This window comes from Arachis hypogaea, chromosome 14 (genome assembly GCF_003086295.3).
Source record: "Arachis hypogaea cultivar Tifrunner chromosome 14, arahy.Tifrunner.gnm2.J5K5, whole genome shotgun sequence".
In the NCBI taxonomy this organism is placed as follows: Eukaryota; Viridiplantae; Streptophyta; class Magnoliopsida; order Fabales; family Fabaceae; genus Arachis; species Arachis hypogaea.
The window spans coordinates 135,160,263-135,181,001 of NC_092049.1; the positions used below are offsets into that span (position 1 = coordinate 135,160,263).

At 29.2% G+C, this 20,739-nt stretch overlaps 1 protein-coding gene across 1 annotated transcript; it reads left to right on the top strand.

Annotated features, from left to right (window-relative positions):
• Window positions 1–868: 868 nt before the first annotated feature.
• Window positions 869–4,563, top strand: LOC112744383 (uncharacterized). Its single transcript, XM_025793989.3, has 2 exons — window positions 869–3,896; window positions 3,987–4,563. Exons 1-2 carry the CDS (start codon window positions 1,067–1,069, stop codon window positions 4,370–4,372), a joined length of 3,216 nt encoding a protein of 1,071 aa, XP_025649774.1. The 5' UTR covers window positions 869–1,066; the 3' UTR covers window positions 4,373–4,563.
• The last annotated feature ends 16,176 nt before the right edge of the window (window positions 4,564–20,739 follow it).

Here is a 20,739-nt window from a genome sequence, read left to right on the forward strand (position 1 = left end):
TTTATCAATGTTTTCAAATTCAAAATTTCTATACCAAAATTAACTAGAATTTTTCTTTAAATTAAAAATTTAATGAAATAGTGACTTTAATTATCTTAACCAATGTCCTAATTAATTATTTTTATGTCTTAAAAAAACTGTATATGAGAAAAAATAATTAATTTGTCTATTTTAATAAATAGTTATTTTACTAAAATGAAAGAAACTATTTTTTAAGAACTAATTAATATTATATATATTTTGTTACACTACATTTAGTTATAAAAATTTTATTCATTTCTAATGCTTATATTAAAAATAAAAAAAAATTTAAATTAGTGAATCTTAATCTATAATATAATAATAATATAATAATTATTTTATATATTGTACGAATATAAATTAATTATTGTTTTATTTATAAAAATTTTAAAAGGCTTGAGCTTGTTATATATATATATATATATATATATATATATATATATATATATATTTTGATGAATGTGATATATTTTTTTTATGTAAATAATCTTTTAAAAAAAATCTAATAGTTAATCTATTACCTTTTTTGTTTTAGTTCAAATTAAATATTTTTTTATTATTTTTGAAAAGAAAATCTTTTGAGGAATTTAATAATATGTGATGAGGAACACCGAATAAATTATACAGAAACCAATTAAAACACAACATGAAAACATCTTTAAAAAAAGACGTTTTAGACGTCTTTATCTGAGTGGCCTCTAAAAAGAATATTAAATATATACACAAAACTTTTTGTTATGATATATTTGTTAGGAAGACCGAAGACCGAAGACCTAAGACCTAATAAATTGTGACTTTGGAAGAAAGTATCCTTAGGAAGAGAAAGGTAAGTGCATACATGGAACATATGGTTATTGGTTTTGTGCAAGACTTTGAAATTCTACTCATGTCAACCATGATCGCCACGCGGCTGTATGTGTCCTGTCCTATATATGTGCACTCATGTAGATGCGACTTCTTTCATCACCACAAACACCATAATTATATATACATCCGTTTACTAATAAAATTATAAAACATCGTCTTGCATATCCATACTTGAACCATGCCACCTATGTCCCAACAACCTGTCTTCATATTCCTTTGTGTCCTTATTGTAAAACTCTCTTGGGTTGCAAGTGAAAAGAGTGAAGCAAATGCACTCTTAAAGTGGAAGGCCAGCCTGGAGAACCAAAGCCAAGTTGCCTTATCATCTTGGAAGAACGGGACAACCCCATGCAGATGGACAGGAATTCAATGTGATAGATCCAATTCCATAACCGCCATCAATCTTGAAAATTATCTTCTCAAAGGTACACTCCACGCTCTAGACTTTTCCTCACTCCCCAACCTCCTCACCTTTAACATCTACAACAACTTCTTTCATGGAACCATTCCCCCACAAATTGGTAACATGTCCAAAATCAATCGTTTGAACTTTTCTTTGAATCCTTTTGATGGTTCCATCCCTCAAGAGATGTGGACACTGAGAAGCATACGCTGGCTTGATCTTTCCTTCTGTAATTATCTAACAGGACCCATCCCTTCTTCCATTGCAAATTTGACAAACTTATCGTATCTAGATTTGGGAGGCAACAATCTCTCCTGCCCCATTCCTCCTACAATTGGCAAACTGAACAACCTTGCCTTTTTTTCTATTGAGTCTAGTAACATTCGAGGTTCCATTCCCCATGAAATCGGAATGTTGTCAAATCTAGAGTATCTTGATTTCATAGGAAACAATCTCACTGGCAATATCCCTTCTACAATTGCTAATATGAGCAAGTTAAATCAACTTTTACTATCTAACAACACCCTCTCTGGTCCAATCCCACCCTTCCTATGGAACATGTCTAACCTCACCTTGTTGTGGCTTAATTCCAATAACTTTTCTGGAACTATCCCTACCTCAGTAGGAAACTTGGCCAATTTGGCGTCCTTTAATGTGGAGATGAATCAACTTTCTGGATTCATTCCTTCCACAATTGGAAACATGACAAATCTTGTTGAGATTACTCTCGACTTCAACAATTTTGAAGGACACATTCCTGCCTCTGTTGGTAATTTGATCAACTTGGAAACCTTAAGTCTCCAAGAAAACCTTCTCTCAGGAACTATTCCTGACACAATTGGAAACTTGAAACGGCTCTCCATGTTACAATTGTCATCCAACATGCTCAGGGGCAACATTCCGCAAGCCGTTAATAACCTTACCAACATGAATGGCTTTTTTGTAGACGATAATTATCTCATTGGCCACTTGCCGCCTCAAATCTGCTTAGGTGGTTCACTAGCATCCTTCATTGCTCAAAACAACCGTTTCACTGGTCCAGTACCAAGCAGCTTGAAGAACTGCTCTAGTATTGTCTACATAACTTTACAGGATAACCATTTGGAAGGAGACATATCACAAGACTTTGGTGTTTATCCAAATTTGAATTACATTGATCTAAGTAACAACAAATTTCATGGCCAAATTTCATCAAACTGGGGCAAGTGCAATAGTCTTGAAGTCTTGATCATTGCCAAAAATAATATTTCCGGTGGTATATCGCCACAAATTACTGAGGCTACCAAGCTGGGCAGGCTTCATCTTTTTTCAAACCAATTGACCGGAAATATTCCAAAAGAACTGGGGAATATGACAAACTTGTTTGAACTCAGGATCGACAACAATCATCTTTCTGGAAATATTCCACCCGAAATAGGATTGTTGCAAGGTCTCAGTCACTTGAACCTAGCAGGAAATGAGTTGAGTGGCAACATACCGAGACAAGTTGTTCAGTTATCTAACTTGTTGGAATTGAACTTGAGCAACAACAAATTAGAAGGAAGTATCCCCTCTGACTTCAAGTCATTGGAAACTCTCAATTCTCTTGATCTTAGTGGGAATTTGTTGAATGGTACAATACCAAGAGTGCTTGGAGAATTGAAGAACTTGCAGTGGTTGAGTCTCTCTCGCAACAATCTTTCTGGCACAATTCCATCTAGTTTTAATGGCATGTCAAGCTTAACTTTTGTCAACATATCATACAACCAGTTAGATGGGCCTCTTCCAAATAACAGAGCCTTTCTTCATGCTTCAATTGAATCATTGAAAAATAACAAAGGCTTGTGTGGAAATGTCACTGGCTTGGTGCCATGCCCAGGCAGTCCTAGCGGTAAAAGTCACAAGGTCATGTCATTGGTTCTGCTTCTTATCTTTGGAGTATTAGCACTAGCACTTTGTGTGATTGGTGTTTCAGTATATATTCTTTGTAGAAAAGCAAGAAAGAAAGAAGCCCCGGCCAAAGAAATGCAACCAGAAGAACAATTTTCCATATGGAGTCATGATGGAAAAATGTCATTTGAAACCATCATTAAAGCTACCAATAATTTTGATGACAAATATCTCATTGGAATCGGAGGGCAAGGATCCGTTTACAAGGCTGAGTTGCCAAGTATGGTTGTTGCTGTGAAAAAACTTCACATGGAATCAGATGCGGAGGATAAGTTGAATTGGAAGGCATTTGAAAATGAGATCCAAGCATTGACAGAAATCAGGCACCGAAACATCATAAAGCTGTATGGTTTTTGCCAGCATTCACGATTCTTCTTTTTGGTATACAAGTACCTGGAGGGTGGCAGTTTGAATCATGTACTAGGTGATGAAAAGCTAGCAACTGCATTTGACTGGGAAAGGCGGGTGAATGTGGTTAAAGGAGTTGCTAATGCTCTGTCATATATGCATCATGGTTGCAATCCCCCTATAGTTCATCGTGACATATCAAGCAAGAATATTCTTTTGGATTCAGACTATGAAGCTCATGTCTCTGATTTTGGGACAGCTAAGTTTCTACAGCCTGGTTCAAATTGGACAACACATGCAATAGTCACCTATGGCTATGGTGCTCCAGGTAAGTCCTTTTTCCCTTGCTTTTATACTTAATCAAGAATCATATATATGTTGCTTTATGAATAACTTCAAAATTATAATTTGTATGCAGAGCTTGTTCAAACTATGGAAGTGACCGAAAAATGTGATGTATATAGCTTTGGAGTGCTTTGTTTCGAAATCCTTATGGGAAAGCATCCGGCAGATATGATAAATTCATTGTTGTCGCCATCAACAGCATCAATAACATACAATTTGCTATTGGTTGATGTAATTGATCAAAGGCCTCCTCATCCTGAGAAGTCAGTTGTTGGGGAAATCATGTTGATCACAAAGTGGGCGCTTGAGTGTTTGAGCCAAAGTCCACAATTTCGGCCAAGCATGCATCAAGTGTCTAAAGAACTCATGATGGGAAAATCACCTTTCTCTGATGACCACTTTCCCATGATCAGACTTGGACAACTCAATGAAGAGTTATTGGAATCTCCACTCGTGTGATTAATGATTAATCGCATCCCCTTTCTTATGAATTATTGTGATCTAATAATGGGGGTTCATGTAACGCAAGTGTATCATAGGCTTTTTTTTGCTTCTTATGATTGTGTATAACATGTATGTATGAGTTACTTCAAAATGGAAATGGACAAGAACATGTGTGATATGGGCAACTGTATCATAGGCTTGTTTAATTATTTTGCGTACTGGTTACTTGGATATGCTAATCCAATTCCCTCTTTTTTTTTTTTTTTGAACTCAATTCTTAATTTGGGTGCAAAGGAAGGATGAGACGATAAACTAGAAAAAAAGAATGTCACATATGTACATGTCAAAAAGAGATGGACAACACAACACAGACCCTAAGTTGGAACCCATTATTAATTTCTGATAGACTTGTAAACACTTCAATAATGAGATAGTTAACCTAAAGTTTTAAAATATTACTTTACCAAACCACTAAGATTCAATTAAATTGGTTAAGTTTTGATTATTGAGGGACTCTTCTTCAATCGCTTAGTATAATAATAAATTATTATATTTCTTTTTTAGTTACTATTACTCTCTTGCCATTTAATCTAAAGGATTTTATTACTTATTACCGTTATATGTTGTCAAACTCTTTTTCTTTTAATAAACAGGTTTTTTTTTTTGTGAATTTTATCCAAATCTCTCTATATTTTTTTCTCAAACCACATATTTATTAATCATTTCTAATAAAAAAAATTCAAAAGATAAAAAATTAAATATAAAAATTTAAGAGACATTAAAAATTTCTAAAACACTATATCTTGATAATTTTTTCTTGCTTCCTTTATATTTTTTAAAAAAATTTTTCATATATAATATATTTGCTAAAAAAATCTTCCATTACAATAAAATTTGTTTTCAATTATAGTTCGATTAGAGCTGTGTATGTTGAATGAATTTATTGAATAAATAAATTGAGATATATATAAGCACGTTAAAAAATTTTTGAGATAATAACACATTTTATAAAATAAATCTCCTTAATTTCATTCAATTGAATTTAAATTTCAAATTGCCTGTAGATTGCATAGTTCTTTATCTCCCAATTTTTTCTCTTATTGTCAACAACTCCGAATTTAACCCTTTTATTTTCAAATTATCTTTATCTCTATACAAAGATGTTCTTGTATGAAAAATAATTTTTTAAATACAAAGAAAGTAAGATAGAATTATCAACCGATAGCGTTATGAGAATAATTTTTTTATGTATTTTGAATTTTTTTTATCTATTCATTTTACTTTTTGAATTTATTTGGATGAAAATAATTAATAAATATGTAGTTTGAGAAAAAAATATAAAATAAAATTTTTTTAATGATTTTTATAACAACAATGCTAGGAAACCAAGAGGGTACTAGTCAAAAACCAACCAAATGTCTTTAGGTGAATTCAAAATCTCTATGTGGATGGTGGCATGGTGCTTATACGTACTAGGCATTAGGATGTTTCTTTTACTAAGTACTAGAATATTCCTTTTTCATACTAAATGGATGTTTTTTATATATTTTATAAATTTTTTTATATACGAAAAATCGGGATTGTTGAAAGTAGAGTTCCGTGATTCCCGCTCCTAATTCTGCAACGTATCATTCAGAATTTTAATTTAGGTTGAGAAGCAATTAATATCAAATATTATAAATTAAAAATAAATAAAATTAATTAAATATAATTATAAATTAGTTAAGTTGTTTACTTTTTGGCTGATCACTTTTTGGTTTCATATATTTTTCTTTTTTATAAATTATATAAAGAATTATACTATAATTGATTGGTTAAGTTATCAAAATTTAAATTAGATAAATAATTAAATTTAATTATAATAAATTAACATATTTTAATCAATAATACTGTAATATATAACAAAAAAGTAACTTACCTTTTAAAATAAAAAGGATTAAATAGAATTCACCTATGAAATCAGTTTTAGTTTGATGTTCTATTGATAAAAGTGTGTTTTGAATGCAATATGACTTCTCTGCTACCAATCATGGATATGCTAATATGCTTATTTGAATTATAACAAAAATAAAAATAATAATCTATTATAAAAAAATTACAAATAAATTACATGATTATTGTGCAAGAAAAATATTTGTGAAATTAAAGTTGTTATTGGAGAGGGTAGTTGGATATGGAAGATATTTATCATCTTTTAAACAAGTGAGGATTATTTCAATTCGTTTTAAGTATGAAATATTTTTTGTAACCACAATGACATATATATTTTTTATAAATTTTATAAGTTTTTTTTTTTAACTACAGGATAATATTAAGAGGACTTTATCATATAAAAATATAAAAAAAATACTATTCATACACCAAATAATTTTAATATTCATAAAAAATTAAGGTTGTTACTAATTTTTTTATTGTGTATTTAAATTATTTTTTAATTCACAAAACAAAAAAATGTGTATTTAGTTGTTAAAAAATTATTGGTATCGAAATAATATTTATTATAAAAAGTGTAAATATAGCGAAATTGTAAAGATATAAATATAAATCATATTATATTGAGGGTTTTTACTGGCACAGCAAAATACTATTTATTTCTAGTTTTGCTGATGATATACCGCTCAGAGATTATATTATTTTAGAAACATAAGAAATATATTGTTATAAACCTAATATCAATAAAAAAAGGTGAAAGTTCACGTACATTATTTATTTTTTGTATAAAATTAATAATTAAAAATTATTAGATAATAATTTAGTTATATATATTAAATTATTTAATAATTTTTAATTATCAACTTTACATAACAATTATATATCAATCTTTATTATAAATTAAAATTTAACCCTATTGATATTATTGCATATAACTGAATCGTTTCATATAAAATATGGCATCACACGAATTTCTCACTAATGTATGATGAAAGAAAGAGTCTAGTTTTATTGATGGTATTGTAAAATATTTTAGATAATCAAAAATACATTCAAATTTTCAAATAATTATTTATATAGTTAAAATAAAAAATAATTATTTATATTAATAAAATATAAATGCATTATTCATAGTTTATCCTGACATTAAAATTAAATTCCTAAAAAAAAAAAAAACAAAATACTTTACAATTATTATAGGAAAGCTTTAACCATTTATAGGAATATTCAAAAGTCGAATTGGTTTAAATTTGGGACGAAATGAGAATCAAACCAATTGAATTGTAATTAGTTTAGATTGGTTCGATTTTACATTTTTTTGTATATGTATTCGAACTAAATTAAATCGATTAAAAATGAATTGGTTCGATTTAAATAATTAAGTACCAATAAAACAAAAATTCAAAAAAACAATTAAAAAAACAAAAATTTTATTTTAAAAATAGTAAACACATAACATATAGGGTTAATTTTCCTATTTTTGAAGTTGCAAAACACATACCAAAATCATCAACCACTCAGAATTTTTAATTTTTTATATATTTTACAAAAGCTCAGAAATTGTGACAAACATGATTTTCAACAAGAACTAAAAATTTAAAATTTCAACAAAAAATAAAATAAATAGTAAAAATTGAACAAAAAAATTAAATCCTTACCTGACTGGAGAAGACGATCGCCATAGACAGAGGAGACAATGTTGTTGACGAGTAGACGATGTTGCTGGCAAAGACGACGCTATTGGAGAAAAGACAACACCGACAGACGACGGTGTTGCTGGTGCTCTGCAGATTGCCGTCAACCTTCTGCCGCCACCGTGAAGAAGCCCTCGCCGATTTGCTAGGATGAGTAACGGTAAAAAAGCTCTGCTAGGATTTCTTTGAGGAGAAAAAAATGTTAGGTTTAGATAGGGAGGCTGCAATAATTTTTGGATTAGGTTAATGATCTCACTAAAAGTTATATATATATATATATATATATATATATATATATATATATATATATATATATATATATATCTTTTAATTTAATTAATAAAAAATTTGGATTTACGGATTGGTTCGAGTTCCACACTCCTATTCATTATTCGAACCAATTAATGGAGAGTGTTGTCGGTTCGGTTGCGATTCTATTCAATTATTCATTAGTTTCAAAACCAATTTAATTAGTTCGATTTGAATTCAGTCCCGCTAATTGTCTTTTGTGAAAAATCCATTAGAACATACATAAACCACTACTATATTTTAAACATTTAGTAATATTTATCTCTTAACATTTACTAAAGTGTTAGTAATTATTATAAAATTATATATAAAGTAACATTTATAATGAAATGTTAGTAAATACATGTAATTTTAAAAAAAAAAACTTAAAAAGTGTTACCTATTCCTATTGATATGAAAATAAATGAACATCCCCTTCTTTGAAAATTAAAATTGGAGACCTAACCTAATGGCTGAGATAGAAAAAAGATCGGGAAACCTGCTAGCGCAGAGAATCAATGCGCCAAAGCTATCAGCGTGATCTCACTCCAAATCTTGCTCTCCTTTGCACTCTCGCTCTTAATTTCACTAGCATTATTGATCTCGATCTCGATCATGCCTTCAATCTTGCTCCCACTCCGCCCTTTGAATCTCTCTCTTGTTTCAACAAACTCTATTTTTCTCTCTCGATCATATCTAGGGTTTGTTACTCTCTGTTTTGAGGTGAGTCTGACGGATAAGGAGAAGAAAAATCTCCTTTCGTGTTCTTTCTTCTCTAATTTTCACTGCTTCATTATTATTCTTGCATTCTTCTTAAGCATTTTGTATATATTTGTTAAGATCTGTTGGTCATGAATTGATTGAATTCTTAATGTTAAGATCTACTCAATTCAAACCCCGAAGTCTGGAACAAGACACTGATGATTCTAGAATTGCATCTCTAGATGCTAAGGTACTCCTTTTTCTTTTCTCGCTTCATTTACCAAATTCATTTAGTTATTGTAGCAATTTTTTGCACTAGAAAGTAAAGTGTTAGTAGTTAGTAACTAGAACAAAGAAGTATCATTTGGATATAATGTGACATGTTACGACTATTGCGTGTACCGGGAGCTACAGGCTGAAATTTTTGTCAATTTTGTGTATAATTGGATTTGGTTCAGTTATAGCAGCAGATTTGTCTTGTTCTACAAATATAGAGTAGGTTGATTAGCAAAATTTGGTAACAATATTATTACTGTTTTAATAGAATTATTTGATTCATCAATTATTCATTATTTTTAATACCTTAATGCAAAGATCCTTAAAGAGATTTTTAGTCTTGTTGCTTCTGTACTTATGCAAAAATTCAATCAATTGTACATTTTTACCAAATTAACTTATTAGAAAAAGAATGATTTGCAGTTATGATTTACGCCTGATTGAGTTATTCTGTTATTGCTAGTAGAAAAGAGCTTCTAATTTTATGATAAAAACACTAAGAAGTCATTGTTCATTGTATTGCACATTGTTTAACATTACTTTGATTTTACTGCTAAGAAGCCTTGAATTGTTAATCAAACAATGATAGAGAAAATCTTGATCTGTAAATTGTATTGTTACTTGTTAGTATAGAAGAGGTTGAGAATTGGTGTTAGTAACCCTTTCCTTATCCTCATGCAAATATAATATAAGTTTATTTGTTTTTGCTATTTGTTGCATTTAAAAGTTAGAACCATTACTAAATGCCTTTATTACATACTTGTTAGGGAAAATTTACACTAGTTAGTGAGCTATCGAACAGTAATCTCTACATTGTTTGTCGATAAATATAATAACCATTTCTTTATCTCATCGCAAGATTTTTATTTTATTGTGTGTGTTATGTAAATAGAAAATTTTATAGTATAAATTTAAGTTGAACCTACTAACTAAACTAAGCCTCGGTACCTTTGATCCTCTTACTTGAAAGTTGAGAACTAAAGGGTAATGTGAACCAGTTCAAGCTCAACTAATAATAGTTATCAATTTTAGAAAGCCAATTTATGAAAATGATCCATTCGTGTTTGCAACTCAAGTGAGATGAATTTATTACACAGAAGATCCAAGCGATACTTGACATGTTGTTACCAACACCATTCCAAGAGATTTCTTTGATATATAGATGACTTAGATAATGATGACATGAAAAAGTTCAAAAATGGTCCTCAAATAACAAGTTCTATGCTTTATCAATCTACAAGTATTGAAGATGATGTTAATTGGATTTGGGATGATATACCTGGAACAACAATTGTACATGCATCTTAGATAATCAACCAATGGGAGAAGAGTCTCAAGATAATCTTGATTTTAGTCATAGAGATATGTCAACTCTATGATTTTCTTCCTTCTAGGTGATTTCATGCAGTCAATCCCTTTTATTAATAATTATTTTGTTGAATTATGAGAATTCTATAACAATTTTTTAACACAACTTATTATATTCTTTTTGTAATGGAGTGCTTTATTATCAGATGAACTGATATTTTTAAGTTAAAAATATTTTGATTTAAAAATAGTCAATTGCCCAATTTATACCTGTGGTTGTCAAAACAAAATAGAACCTGGAAGCTGTGTAGAGTAAGTTCTTACTTACCTTTATTGGTTTGAAAGAAATGAAAATCTTTAGACTTTCTTCTTCTGATGTATCCTTTACGATTTGTTTTCGCAGTCCAAAGTATCTGCATTTAGCTTCATCGTTTCACCACCAAGCAGAACTTTGAATCCACCTCTAGTTCAGTGTACAAGCCATATGTGTCTGATTCGAGTTCACTCGCACATCAAGCTCCAATACAAAGAGTACTGGAGGATCAAGATCACAGTCACAAATTTCAATTACAGAATGAACTATTCATAATGGAACCTTATTGTTCAACATCTTAATTTTGATAACTGTGACACATGTTTTCAACTTTAACTACAAGCCATTAACACCTTATGAAGGCTTAAGTAAGTTTTTCTCTCTCACATGATCATAGTCCTAATCCCCTAGATGGTTTCTCGAACTTGTATCAGTTCTTTCTTGGTACTTGTCGATTTTAACACTAAAAATTATTATCAGCTGTACAAAATGGTGGTGAAGTTCGAAGATGGCAGAGAACTGTACTCCTTCACTTTCAAATAAGAGGATCAAAAGTACACAGGCTGGATTCAAAAATTCCAAACTTTCTTAATTTACCTTTTGGTGGCTTAGTTTATAATATAAGTTTTTGTATTTTTCAAATGGTTAAAGAAGGGGTATGCTGCAGCCAAGAGGTGCGAGCTGTGGAAAGGCGAGTACTTTTGGAAACTTTAGTTGGTCAGCTCCCTTAGGATGTGATTCAGTTTTCTTCAAAGCTAGCAATGATCGAATCAAATCCAAATGGAAAAACTTTGTTGGAACTTGCATATGGGTCTAAGCTTTTTGCAAAGGTTAGTAGTGCATATTCTGGTTTAATTAGCTCAGCTCAATTCGTCTTAGCTATCCATATATATTGATCCAAGAATGCAACAAAAAGTAGCAATAACAACAAAATGAGCAATTAGTTATGTGATTGAAATATGATGGTGAATTATGATTCTCTCTGACAAATTAATCTCATGAATAATTAGATTTTGATAAGTTGTGATGGAATTCGATCACCAATAGCAAAAATGGATGGGATTTCTTAAGACAAATTACATTGATCATTGTGCTTTCCATGGACTTGTTTCTTATTCAAAAGGACAACCTTATAGACCAAGAGTAGATTATAGCTATGATAGAGGGGTGCATGCAGGATATGTTTCTATTTCTCCAACAAAAATTTACTGGTTTATCTGCTTCAACAGTTCATCCCCAGGTCCTAAATGATAGCTCCATACATAATTAGATTATCCATATAGACATATTATACATAATTTTGTATTTAATCATGTAAGTATATTGAAGAAATAGGAAAATTGACTTATTGGACCAATTTTAATGTTTAAATATCCTGAATTTAATTTGTAAAGTGGTGTAGAATATGTAATTGAAGAAAAATATTTTAATTTAATATTTTTTTGCATTTTAAATATTACTAAAGATCTATTGTAATATTTTTTATTGTTAGCAAAGAAAATCTTTTGTCCATGACGTACTTCCGCTGATAAATGTGAATTCCAGAGTTAGAGCGTGCTACTTCTATTTCCAAGAATCACCAAGATCCTTTATTTTGAATTTGTCATCCAAAATTTGCTTGATGGTATTGATTTTGCCAGTGTCATTCCCAATTAAAACCAAGTCATCAACATATACTAGAATGACAGTGAAGCTTTTGGATTGTTTCTTGATGAAGAGTGAATGATAAAAAAAAATTGCTTATAACCATCATCCACAAGAGTCTGAGTGAGCTTAATGTTCCATCGCTTGCTTGCTTGCTTAAACCCATATAGAGACTTTTGCAATTTACAAACCAAATCTGATTGTGATACAGCCAGATCGGGTGATATTTTCATATAAACTTCCTTGTCCAAATCTCCATGAAAGAAGGCAGTATTAATGTCCAGCTGTTTTAAATGTCATTTCTTTGCCACTGCTAATGCTAACATTACTTGTAGGATAGTCATTTTGACAACTGGACTAAAAGAATCACCATAATCTACTCCTTACATTTGAGTGAATCCTTTTGCAACTAGCCTCGCTTTGTGCCTCTCTATGGTGCCATCGGGATTGAATTTTACCCAAAAAACCCATTTGCAACCCATAGCCTTCTTGCCTTTTGGGAGTTCAGTGAAACACCAAGTTCTGTTCTGATCTAGAGCTGTCAGTTTATCTTTTATTGCATTTCTCCAATATTCATGTGCAGCCGCTTCTTCATAAGTGCTAGGTTCTGGATTTGAGGTGATGGTTAGAAAAAGTGACTTATATTTTGGGGTTAGTTTATCATATGACAAGTGTTGTGAGATAGGATATAAAGAGTTAGAGTTGGAAAAGTTGCTAGAGTGAGTTGCATGGGTTATCATACAATGATAGTCCTTCAAATAAGCAGACAGTTTCTTGACTCTTTCAGATTTTCTAGTGATGCAGTCATATGTGATGTCGTAGTTTTGTGATGCAGGTGCATTGTTCGTGTGTGGTGTGGTAATGGGTGAAATGATGTGTGAGAAAATTGGTGAGTGTATGGAACTTGATAAATGTTCATTTGAATCTGTGAGTGTGGTAGGTGTGGATGATTGCAAATGATGTGTGGATGGTGTATCATATTGAAAAAGATCAACGCATTATGGAGTACGAGTGGGTACCGCATGAATGTCAGTGCTAATGAAATGTGAAAATGAAAAATGAGTTTCATAGAAAGTTACATTTCTAGATATAAAAATTTTCTTTGATTTTAAATCAATAAGTCAAAAACCCTTTGTTCCTAATTTAAAACTGAGAAAAGCTATTTTTCTGGCTGTTGAGTCTAATTTTGTTCTTGAATTTGTTAATGTGGAGGCATATGCAAGAGAACCAAGCACTCTTAAATGTGAAAGTCAGGTAAATTACCATACAAAAGTTTATAAGGACTAGTATTATCCAGTTTAGTGTTGAGCGGCCTATTAATTAGATGAATAGTGTGAGCAACTGCGTATTGCCAAAAACAATGTGGAATTCCTTATTGAAATAACAGTGCTCTAGCAACACCTAAAATGTACTGATGTTTTCACTCGACAATCCCATTTTACTTTGGTGTTTCTACACAAGAGGTTTGGTGTAAAATGCCAGTTGATGCAAAAAAAAGATTTTAAAGTGAATTCTAGCCCATTGTCAGTCCTTATACACTTAACTTGTTTTTCAAATTGTACTCTAACAAAATTCACAAAATTAATAATCAATTGTGATGCCTCAGATTTGGTTTTCATAAAAAAAATCCAAGTGAATCTGCCTTTGCCATCCACCACAGTAAAAAAAAATACCTATGTCCTTCATTGGAAGGGACAGAAATAGGATTCCAGATATCCATATGAACTAAGTCAAAACAGTCTTTTATTTCAGTGGTACTAAGATCAAAAGATAATTTCTTTTGTTTTGCAAAATGACATGAGTCACAAGAAAATTTTGAAGCAATACAATCTATAAAAGGATAATACTTCTTCAGTAAAATCAATTTATACAGGGGTATGTGTCCTAATCTAAGATGCCAAATGTTGTTGTGCTCACTGTGTGAAGGTGTTGTGGGATGAGTAGTAGTTGCAGTTGCCGTCAATGAAGCTTGCTTTGTTGAAAGAGGGGAAAGTTGAGAGAATTCTGATCCTCTACTCATTGTATATAACCCTTTTATACACTCAGCAATGCCAATCATCTTTGATGTGGATCGATCTTGTATCTCACAACACTTATCATTGATTAACAGTTGAAATATAAGTTTGAGATTAATTTTGACACAGAGAACAATTTAAAATCAAAATAAGGAATGTATAAAACATTTTTGAGAAAAATTTGTTTAGAGAATGTGATTGTGTCAATGATGGTGCTAACAGTTTTGGTCCCATTTGGCAATATCACATTGATTGGAGCAATATTTAGAAAGCTTGCAAAATTTTTTAAGTCAAAAGTCACATGATCTGTTGCACCGGAGTCAATGACCTATAGTGCAGATTTTAGAGTGATAATACAAATAATTCTCGCATTAAAATGTAATGCAATGGTTTTACCTGGAGTGAAGGTCTAAATGGAATTAGTCAAAATTTGATTTGCATTATGAGGTTGTTGCTGCACACTTTTGTCTTTGATAAACTCTAACAAGGAAAATCTGTTGCTCTGGAGTGAACCCAAATCTTGATATTCCAGTGTTCTATTAAAGACAATTGAGCTGGGACTCACTGAGTATATCATCATGCCTCTCAGTGATCATGTGATTGATGGTGGTGTTATGTTGCTGCCGTTTATAGAAATGGGAGGAATACCCATATTTCTTATAGCACACATCTTCTGTGTGACCTTTCTTGTCACAATGAGAGCATGCCAATGTAACTCCAAGACCTCTACTACCTAGATTTTCTCTAGGGGAAGAAAATATGGGTTTGATTGATATTGAATCAGACTTGTGGTGTTCTTCAAAATTTGAGATTGAAGATTTGTGAGTAGATGGAGGAGATTGGCATTGCTCTGGTTGTCAAAATCACCACTCGAGGATCTGTTTACCATATTCGCCATTTTGAGAAATCAATGAATCACAGGGTAATAAGGAATCAGATCTTCTTCCTTCCAACTCGTTGATCAGAACAGTTTTATTTACCGAGAAAGAATCTTGCGAAATAGCCTCTCATCAAACTCTATTGAATGAGTTTGAAGGAAGAAGTAAGAAAGGGGGAAAAGGAAATGCCGAAAGAAAAATTAGGGAAAGAAAGAAAATGGCAAAATTGGCAACAATTGGATCTCAATTTACAATTTTTTTCAATTTGATTCACAACTTTGTTGTTCTCCACGCTCACCACACCATAAATAAAATCTCATACTCTAAACTGTTTAAACTGTGATCTTGATGGTTTGATGAACAAGTTATTTTCATTGTTGAAAAGAATGAAAAATCCCCTTAAAAATATCTGTTGAGTTATTACTCTTTATATACTATGTACTACTTATATACTCCTACTAAAAAAATTTATAAAAAATAAACCTATATCAACTATTGATAAAAAAAATAATCTAAATAATAATATTTTTTGTAATATTTTTATTAAATGTTATTAAATTTTTAGAAGAATAATAACAAAATTTTTTAGTAACATAGAATATATTTAATATTTATTAAAATATTACTAATATGCATAAATAATATTTTAATATAATTTGATAATATTTTTTAAATAACAGTAAAAATCAAATATGCAGTAGTGAAATATCTATATATACACATCTACCACAATATACATGTATACTTTTTATCTTGTCTGTTCTCTTCTTTTTTTTGCTATTTTGAAATGCATTGAGCCATTCTTTCTCTTTATTTCTTTAATTTTTCTTATTCTTCTCAAGACTTTTCATTTATTAATTCCTTTCTCCCCTAAAAGTGCCCTCCATCCAAAAAGAATAAAAAATGGAATTTAATTTTTTTTCCTAATTAAAAAATAATTGCATTGAATCATTGAAGCAGGAGCGATGTTTACCTGTTCAAGCCTGATGGGTGGAGAAGGAAAAAATATGATGACTAATGGGGACTCTCTCTACTGCTGAATCTCTTGATAACGTTTGGGTTAAATATCAAAGAATTGGAGAAATATTAGTTTGAAATTATAGACAATATTACTTTTGTATCTCGGAATCAAATATTTATGCTATTATTCTTATCTCGAAAGATATTTATGTTAAATTAGTTTAGTCTTTGAAAATTGTTATCGTCGCTATTTGTCTTTCTAATTTATCTTCCATGCATAAACTCGTCATCTTATTTGAAATCATATAATCTTTTTAGAATTAAATTAATGTATAAAATATTTCAAAGACTAAACTAATGATATTAATTTGTATTTTTTCAAAAACTAATATGATATCACAGATTTTAGAGAATTCACCAATTGATGTCACACATATCTTTAAAATTGGAATTTTGGTCATTTTTCAAATAAATAAAATAGCTAGATGCAATGGTTGGTTGGTACAAATTTGAGTCAAGGGAGACTTTAAACAGTACATGTAGAAAGAAATAATAATAATAATAATAATAATAATAATAATAATAATAATAATAATAATAATAAAAATAAAAATAATAAAAATAAATATAAAGAATTAATTTTTAATTAATTAATATTAGTTAATTTTTGTAAAATTATTTTTAAATTTTTATTTTTTGAAGAATATAGAACTTAATATTAAGATTTAAAATTTAGAATAAAAAATAATTAATATTTACTAAAAAAATTAACTCCATAATTAAACTCATAATACTAATTGTTCTTCTTTCCTCTAACTGTATAAAGTTAAATCCTAGTAAGCTAGATGCTAGAAACAAAATCAACTCACTCCAAATTATTGGTAACATTATATGCGAGCCATAATTAACATTTAACATTATTCACCCACATGTAACAAACGGTAGTGCTAGCAGATGACCCCATTTCAGATTTTCATTCTATCTTAATGAATAATTATTGGATATGTTAATGCTAAAGACAACAACTTTCAGAACAAAAGGAATATATAATGGGAAAGTATGAAGAGCCAATGGAATATTTGTACAATATGTATAATGGAGGTTTAAGGAGTATTAAAGATATAATTATTAGTATTATCTTTATCCATCAGCTGAAACTTTTGGGATGAGTAGTATCATGACATGTTATCTACTCTAGATCCAAAAGGTCAAGAGTTTGATTTTTAGTGAATCTCAAAATTAATTTAAACTTTTGGGAAGATATTTATTATCCTTAGTACTCGGATGGTTATTTTAGATAGTAAAAAAGATGTTTATTTTGTAATTCAATAATCTATTATACACATTGTACAAATAGTCTATTGTCTCCCTAGCGTGATCCATATATAATTGCTCACTTTATTATGATAGTAAGGTTTAATTTGTTACAATATAATGGTTGGTAGTATAGCATATCATATTATTTTGCGCATGCCTCTTTTTTCTAGAGATTCTAAATGGATGACAACATGGCCCCAACTATGCTAACAGGTGTTTTATCACTTATAATTTAATTAGAACAAGAGTTTTATGTTAAGTATTTAAAAAAGAGTAATGCTAGGGTTAACAATTTTTGTGATTAGTAGTCATCAAATAGTTATCAATAATGATTTAATGGTGTGAGATTGGTGTGAGATTTCATCCAATAACTCACCTTTTTCTGCTAGTTACATGTTGGCCAAAATTCAATAAAATTACTACCCCTAAACTTTTCTTTTAAGAAATTCCCTTTATATTGTTAAGCACAAATATGTATGTCTTGATTAGTCACCCACACAGACACATAAAACTCACGTAAAGTTACATTAGTCATATATAGGATAAGAAAAATAAAATCATATATATACCAAATTTTCTCTCAAAAGTTTAGAATAAAACTCACATAATAGATATAGGCCAGTTTGGGTAACCAACTTAATTAAACCCCTTTTGATAAAATAACTTAAACAATAAATAACTCTGTTAAAAGTAACTTATAAATAAGTTATTTTGTGTTTGGATTTTTAACTCTAAAAGTGCTTATTTTATAAAAATGTGATGAAAAGTAGAAGTATTATGAGAAAAGTCAATTTTTTTAACTTTTCTTTATAAACTCCTAAATAGCTTCTTAAAAAGTTGCAATTTGGTTTTGAAAATTGCACCCGACATTAATACTACTACTTTTTATAAGTCAAAAGTTAAAAAAAGTTACTTCTAAAATTTCCTAAACGGGCCCTATAGTGGAAACTCAAATGCAGTCGACTTTACGTAAAGTTGATATTTGAGAGTCGTTAGATAATTTAACTAATATGACTAAATTTTTATCTAACGACTCTCAAGTATTAACTTCACGTAAAGTCGACTTCACTTGAGTTTTCTCTAGTAGATATACTCAAAGTCGTTACAGAGTTAATTTAACGAAATCCAATACTGCTAATTATGTTTTAGTTTCTTTTCAATATATATATATATTCAGTGAATAGACTTGTTCTCTCTGCAATTCTGCATCACGTGAAACCCAATTCTATCTCTTGACTTCTTGCTCGAAGATATCAAACATAAAATAGAATACATATATAAGGCATGCATGGTTCGTTGGATTACATGTCTCTCTATTTTCGTATTACGCTATTACTGTTTGTGCGTATGGTATGTCTTTATTCTCTGGTGCCTTTGATTGGTCTGATTTGGAGTTTTAACTTGGTGTCTCAGTCTTAGACTTATAGTACGTGAGAGATTTATATAAATAGAAATGTTAGGGAGACAAAATACAGTGAGAATTTGTCTTATTTATTATTTATTAATTGTCGCAATAATTAATAAATGTTAAATAAGGTAACTTATGACTGTTTTTGGCTAATTTTTTTGGAGGCTACTCAGATAAAGACGCCTAAAACGTCTTTTTTTAAAGATGTTTTCATGTTATATTTTAATTGATTTCTGTATAATTTATTCGATGTTCCTCATCACATATTATTAAATTCCTCAAAAGATTTTCTTTCCAAAAATAATAAAAAACATTTAATTTGGACTAAAACAAAAAAGGTAATAAATTAACTATTAGATTTTTTTTAAAAGATTATTTGTATAAAAAAATATATCACATTTCATCAATATATATATATATATATATATATATATACAAGCTCAAACCTCTTAAAATTTGTATAAATAAAAAAATAATTAATTTATATTCGTACAATATATAAAATAATTATTATATTATTATATTATAGATTAAGATCCACTAATTTAAATTTTTTTTTATTTTTAATATAAGCATTAGAAATAAATAAAATTTTTATAACTAAATGTAGTGTAACAAAATATATATAATATTAATTAGTTCTTAAAAAATTCTAAAAAAATAGTTTCTTTCATTTTAGTAAAATAACTATTTATTAAAGTAGACAAATTAATTATTTTCTTCTCATATACAATTTTTTTAAGATATAAAAGTAATTAATTAGGACATTAGTTAAGATAATTAAAGTCACTATTTCATTAAATTTTTAATTTAAAGAAAAATCCTAGTTAATTTTGGTATAGAAATTTCGAATTTGAAAACATTGATAAAAATTATGTTGAAATTTGATTTATTTGATTCTCATTTAAATTAATCACTACATAAGTTAAAGTTATGTTTTAAAGTTATATTCGAGCTTTAATTTGATTTATAAAGTTTCAATTTACTTAGTTTGATTTTTAATTTAGGTATCCATGACTCATATTAGGGTTTTAAGTGTTTAGTTAAAAAAAAAATAAGGTAAAAAAATTTCAATTGTTAAAATATAAAATTACTACTTCACTGGTTTATTGGTTCAACCGATAAATTACTGGTTAAACCGATAAAACCGGTCTCACGTAAATATAAAATATAAAATAGTTAAAAAATTAAAATTAAAATTTGAAATACATATTTTTACTAACATTTTATGAAGAATCAAGTCTCAACTTCTAAAAATAATTAATATAAAAAAACCATAAAATTTTAATACTACAATAGTATCTTATTTTGACACAATAAAAAAATAATTAATTCACAAAGCCTATCATCTAACTATAATATCAGTAGATTTTAACACTAACATCAAAACAAATAACCTTAATCACAATACTAGCAATAAAATATATCAAGTAAAGTAATAATTTTTTAGTAAAATGTATATTTATATTAATAATGGTATATAATTAAAATATAATTAATTTTAAAAATAGAAAAAATTAAAATTAAATTAAATTAGATATTTATGTATACTATATAATTAATATTTGTCAAATATAATACTTAGAAGTGTAATGGCTAAGTGGCAAGTAAAAGTTTTTTTTGCTCCAAGATTCTTGGTTTGAGACC

Coding starts and splice junctions, on each gene's coding strand:
- LOC112744383 (XM_025793989.3), top strand. CDS start 1,067: ATGCCACCTATGTCCCAACAACCTGTCTTCATATTCCTTTGTGTCCTT. Junction 3,897..3,986: donor CTATGGCTATGGTGCTCCAG/GTAAGTCCTTTT, acceptor ATTTGTATGCAG/AGCTTGTTCAAACTATGGAA.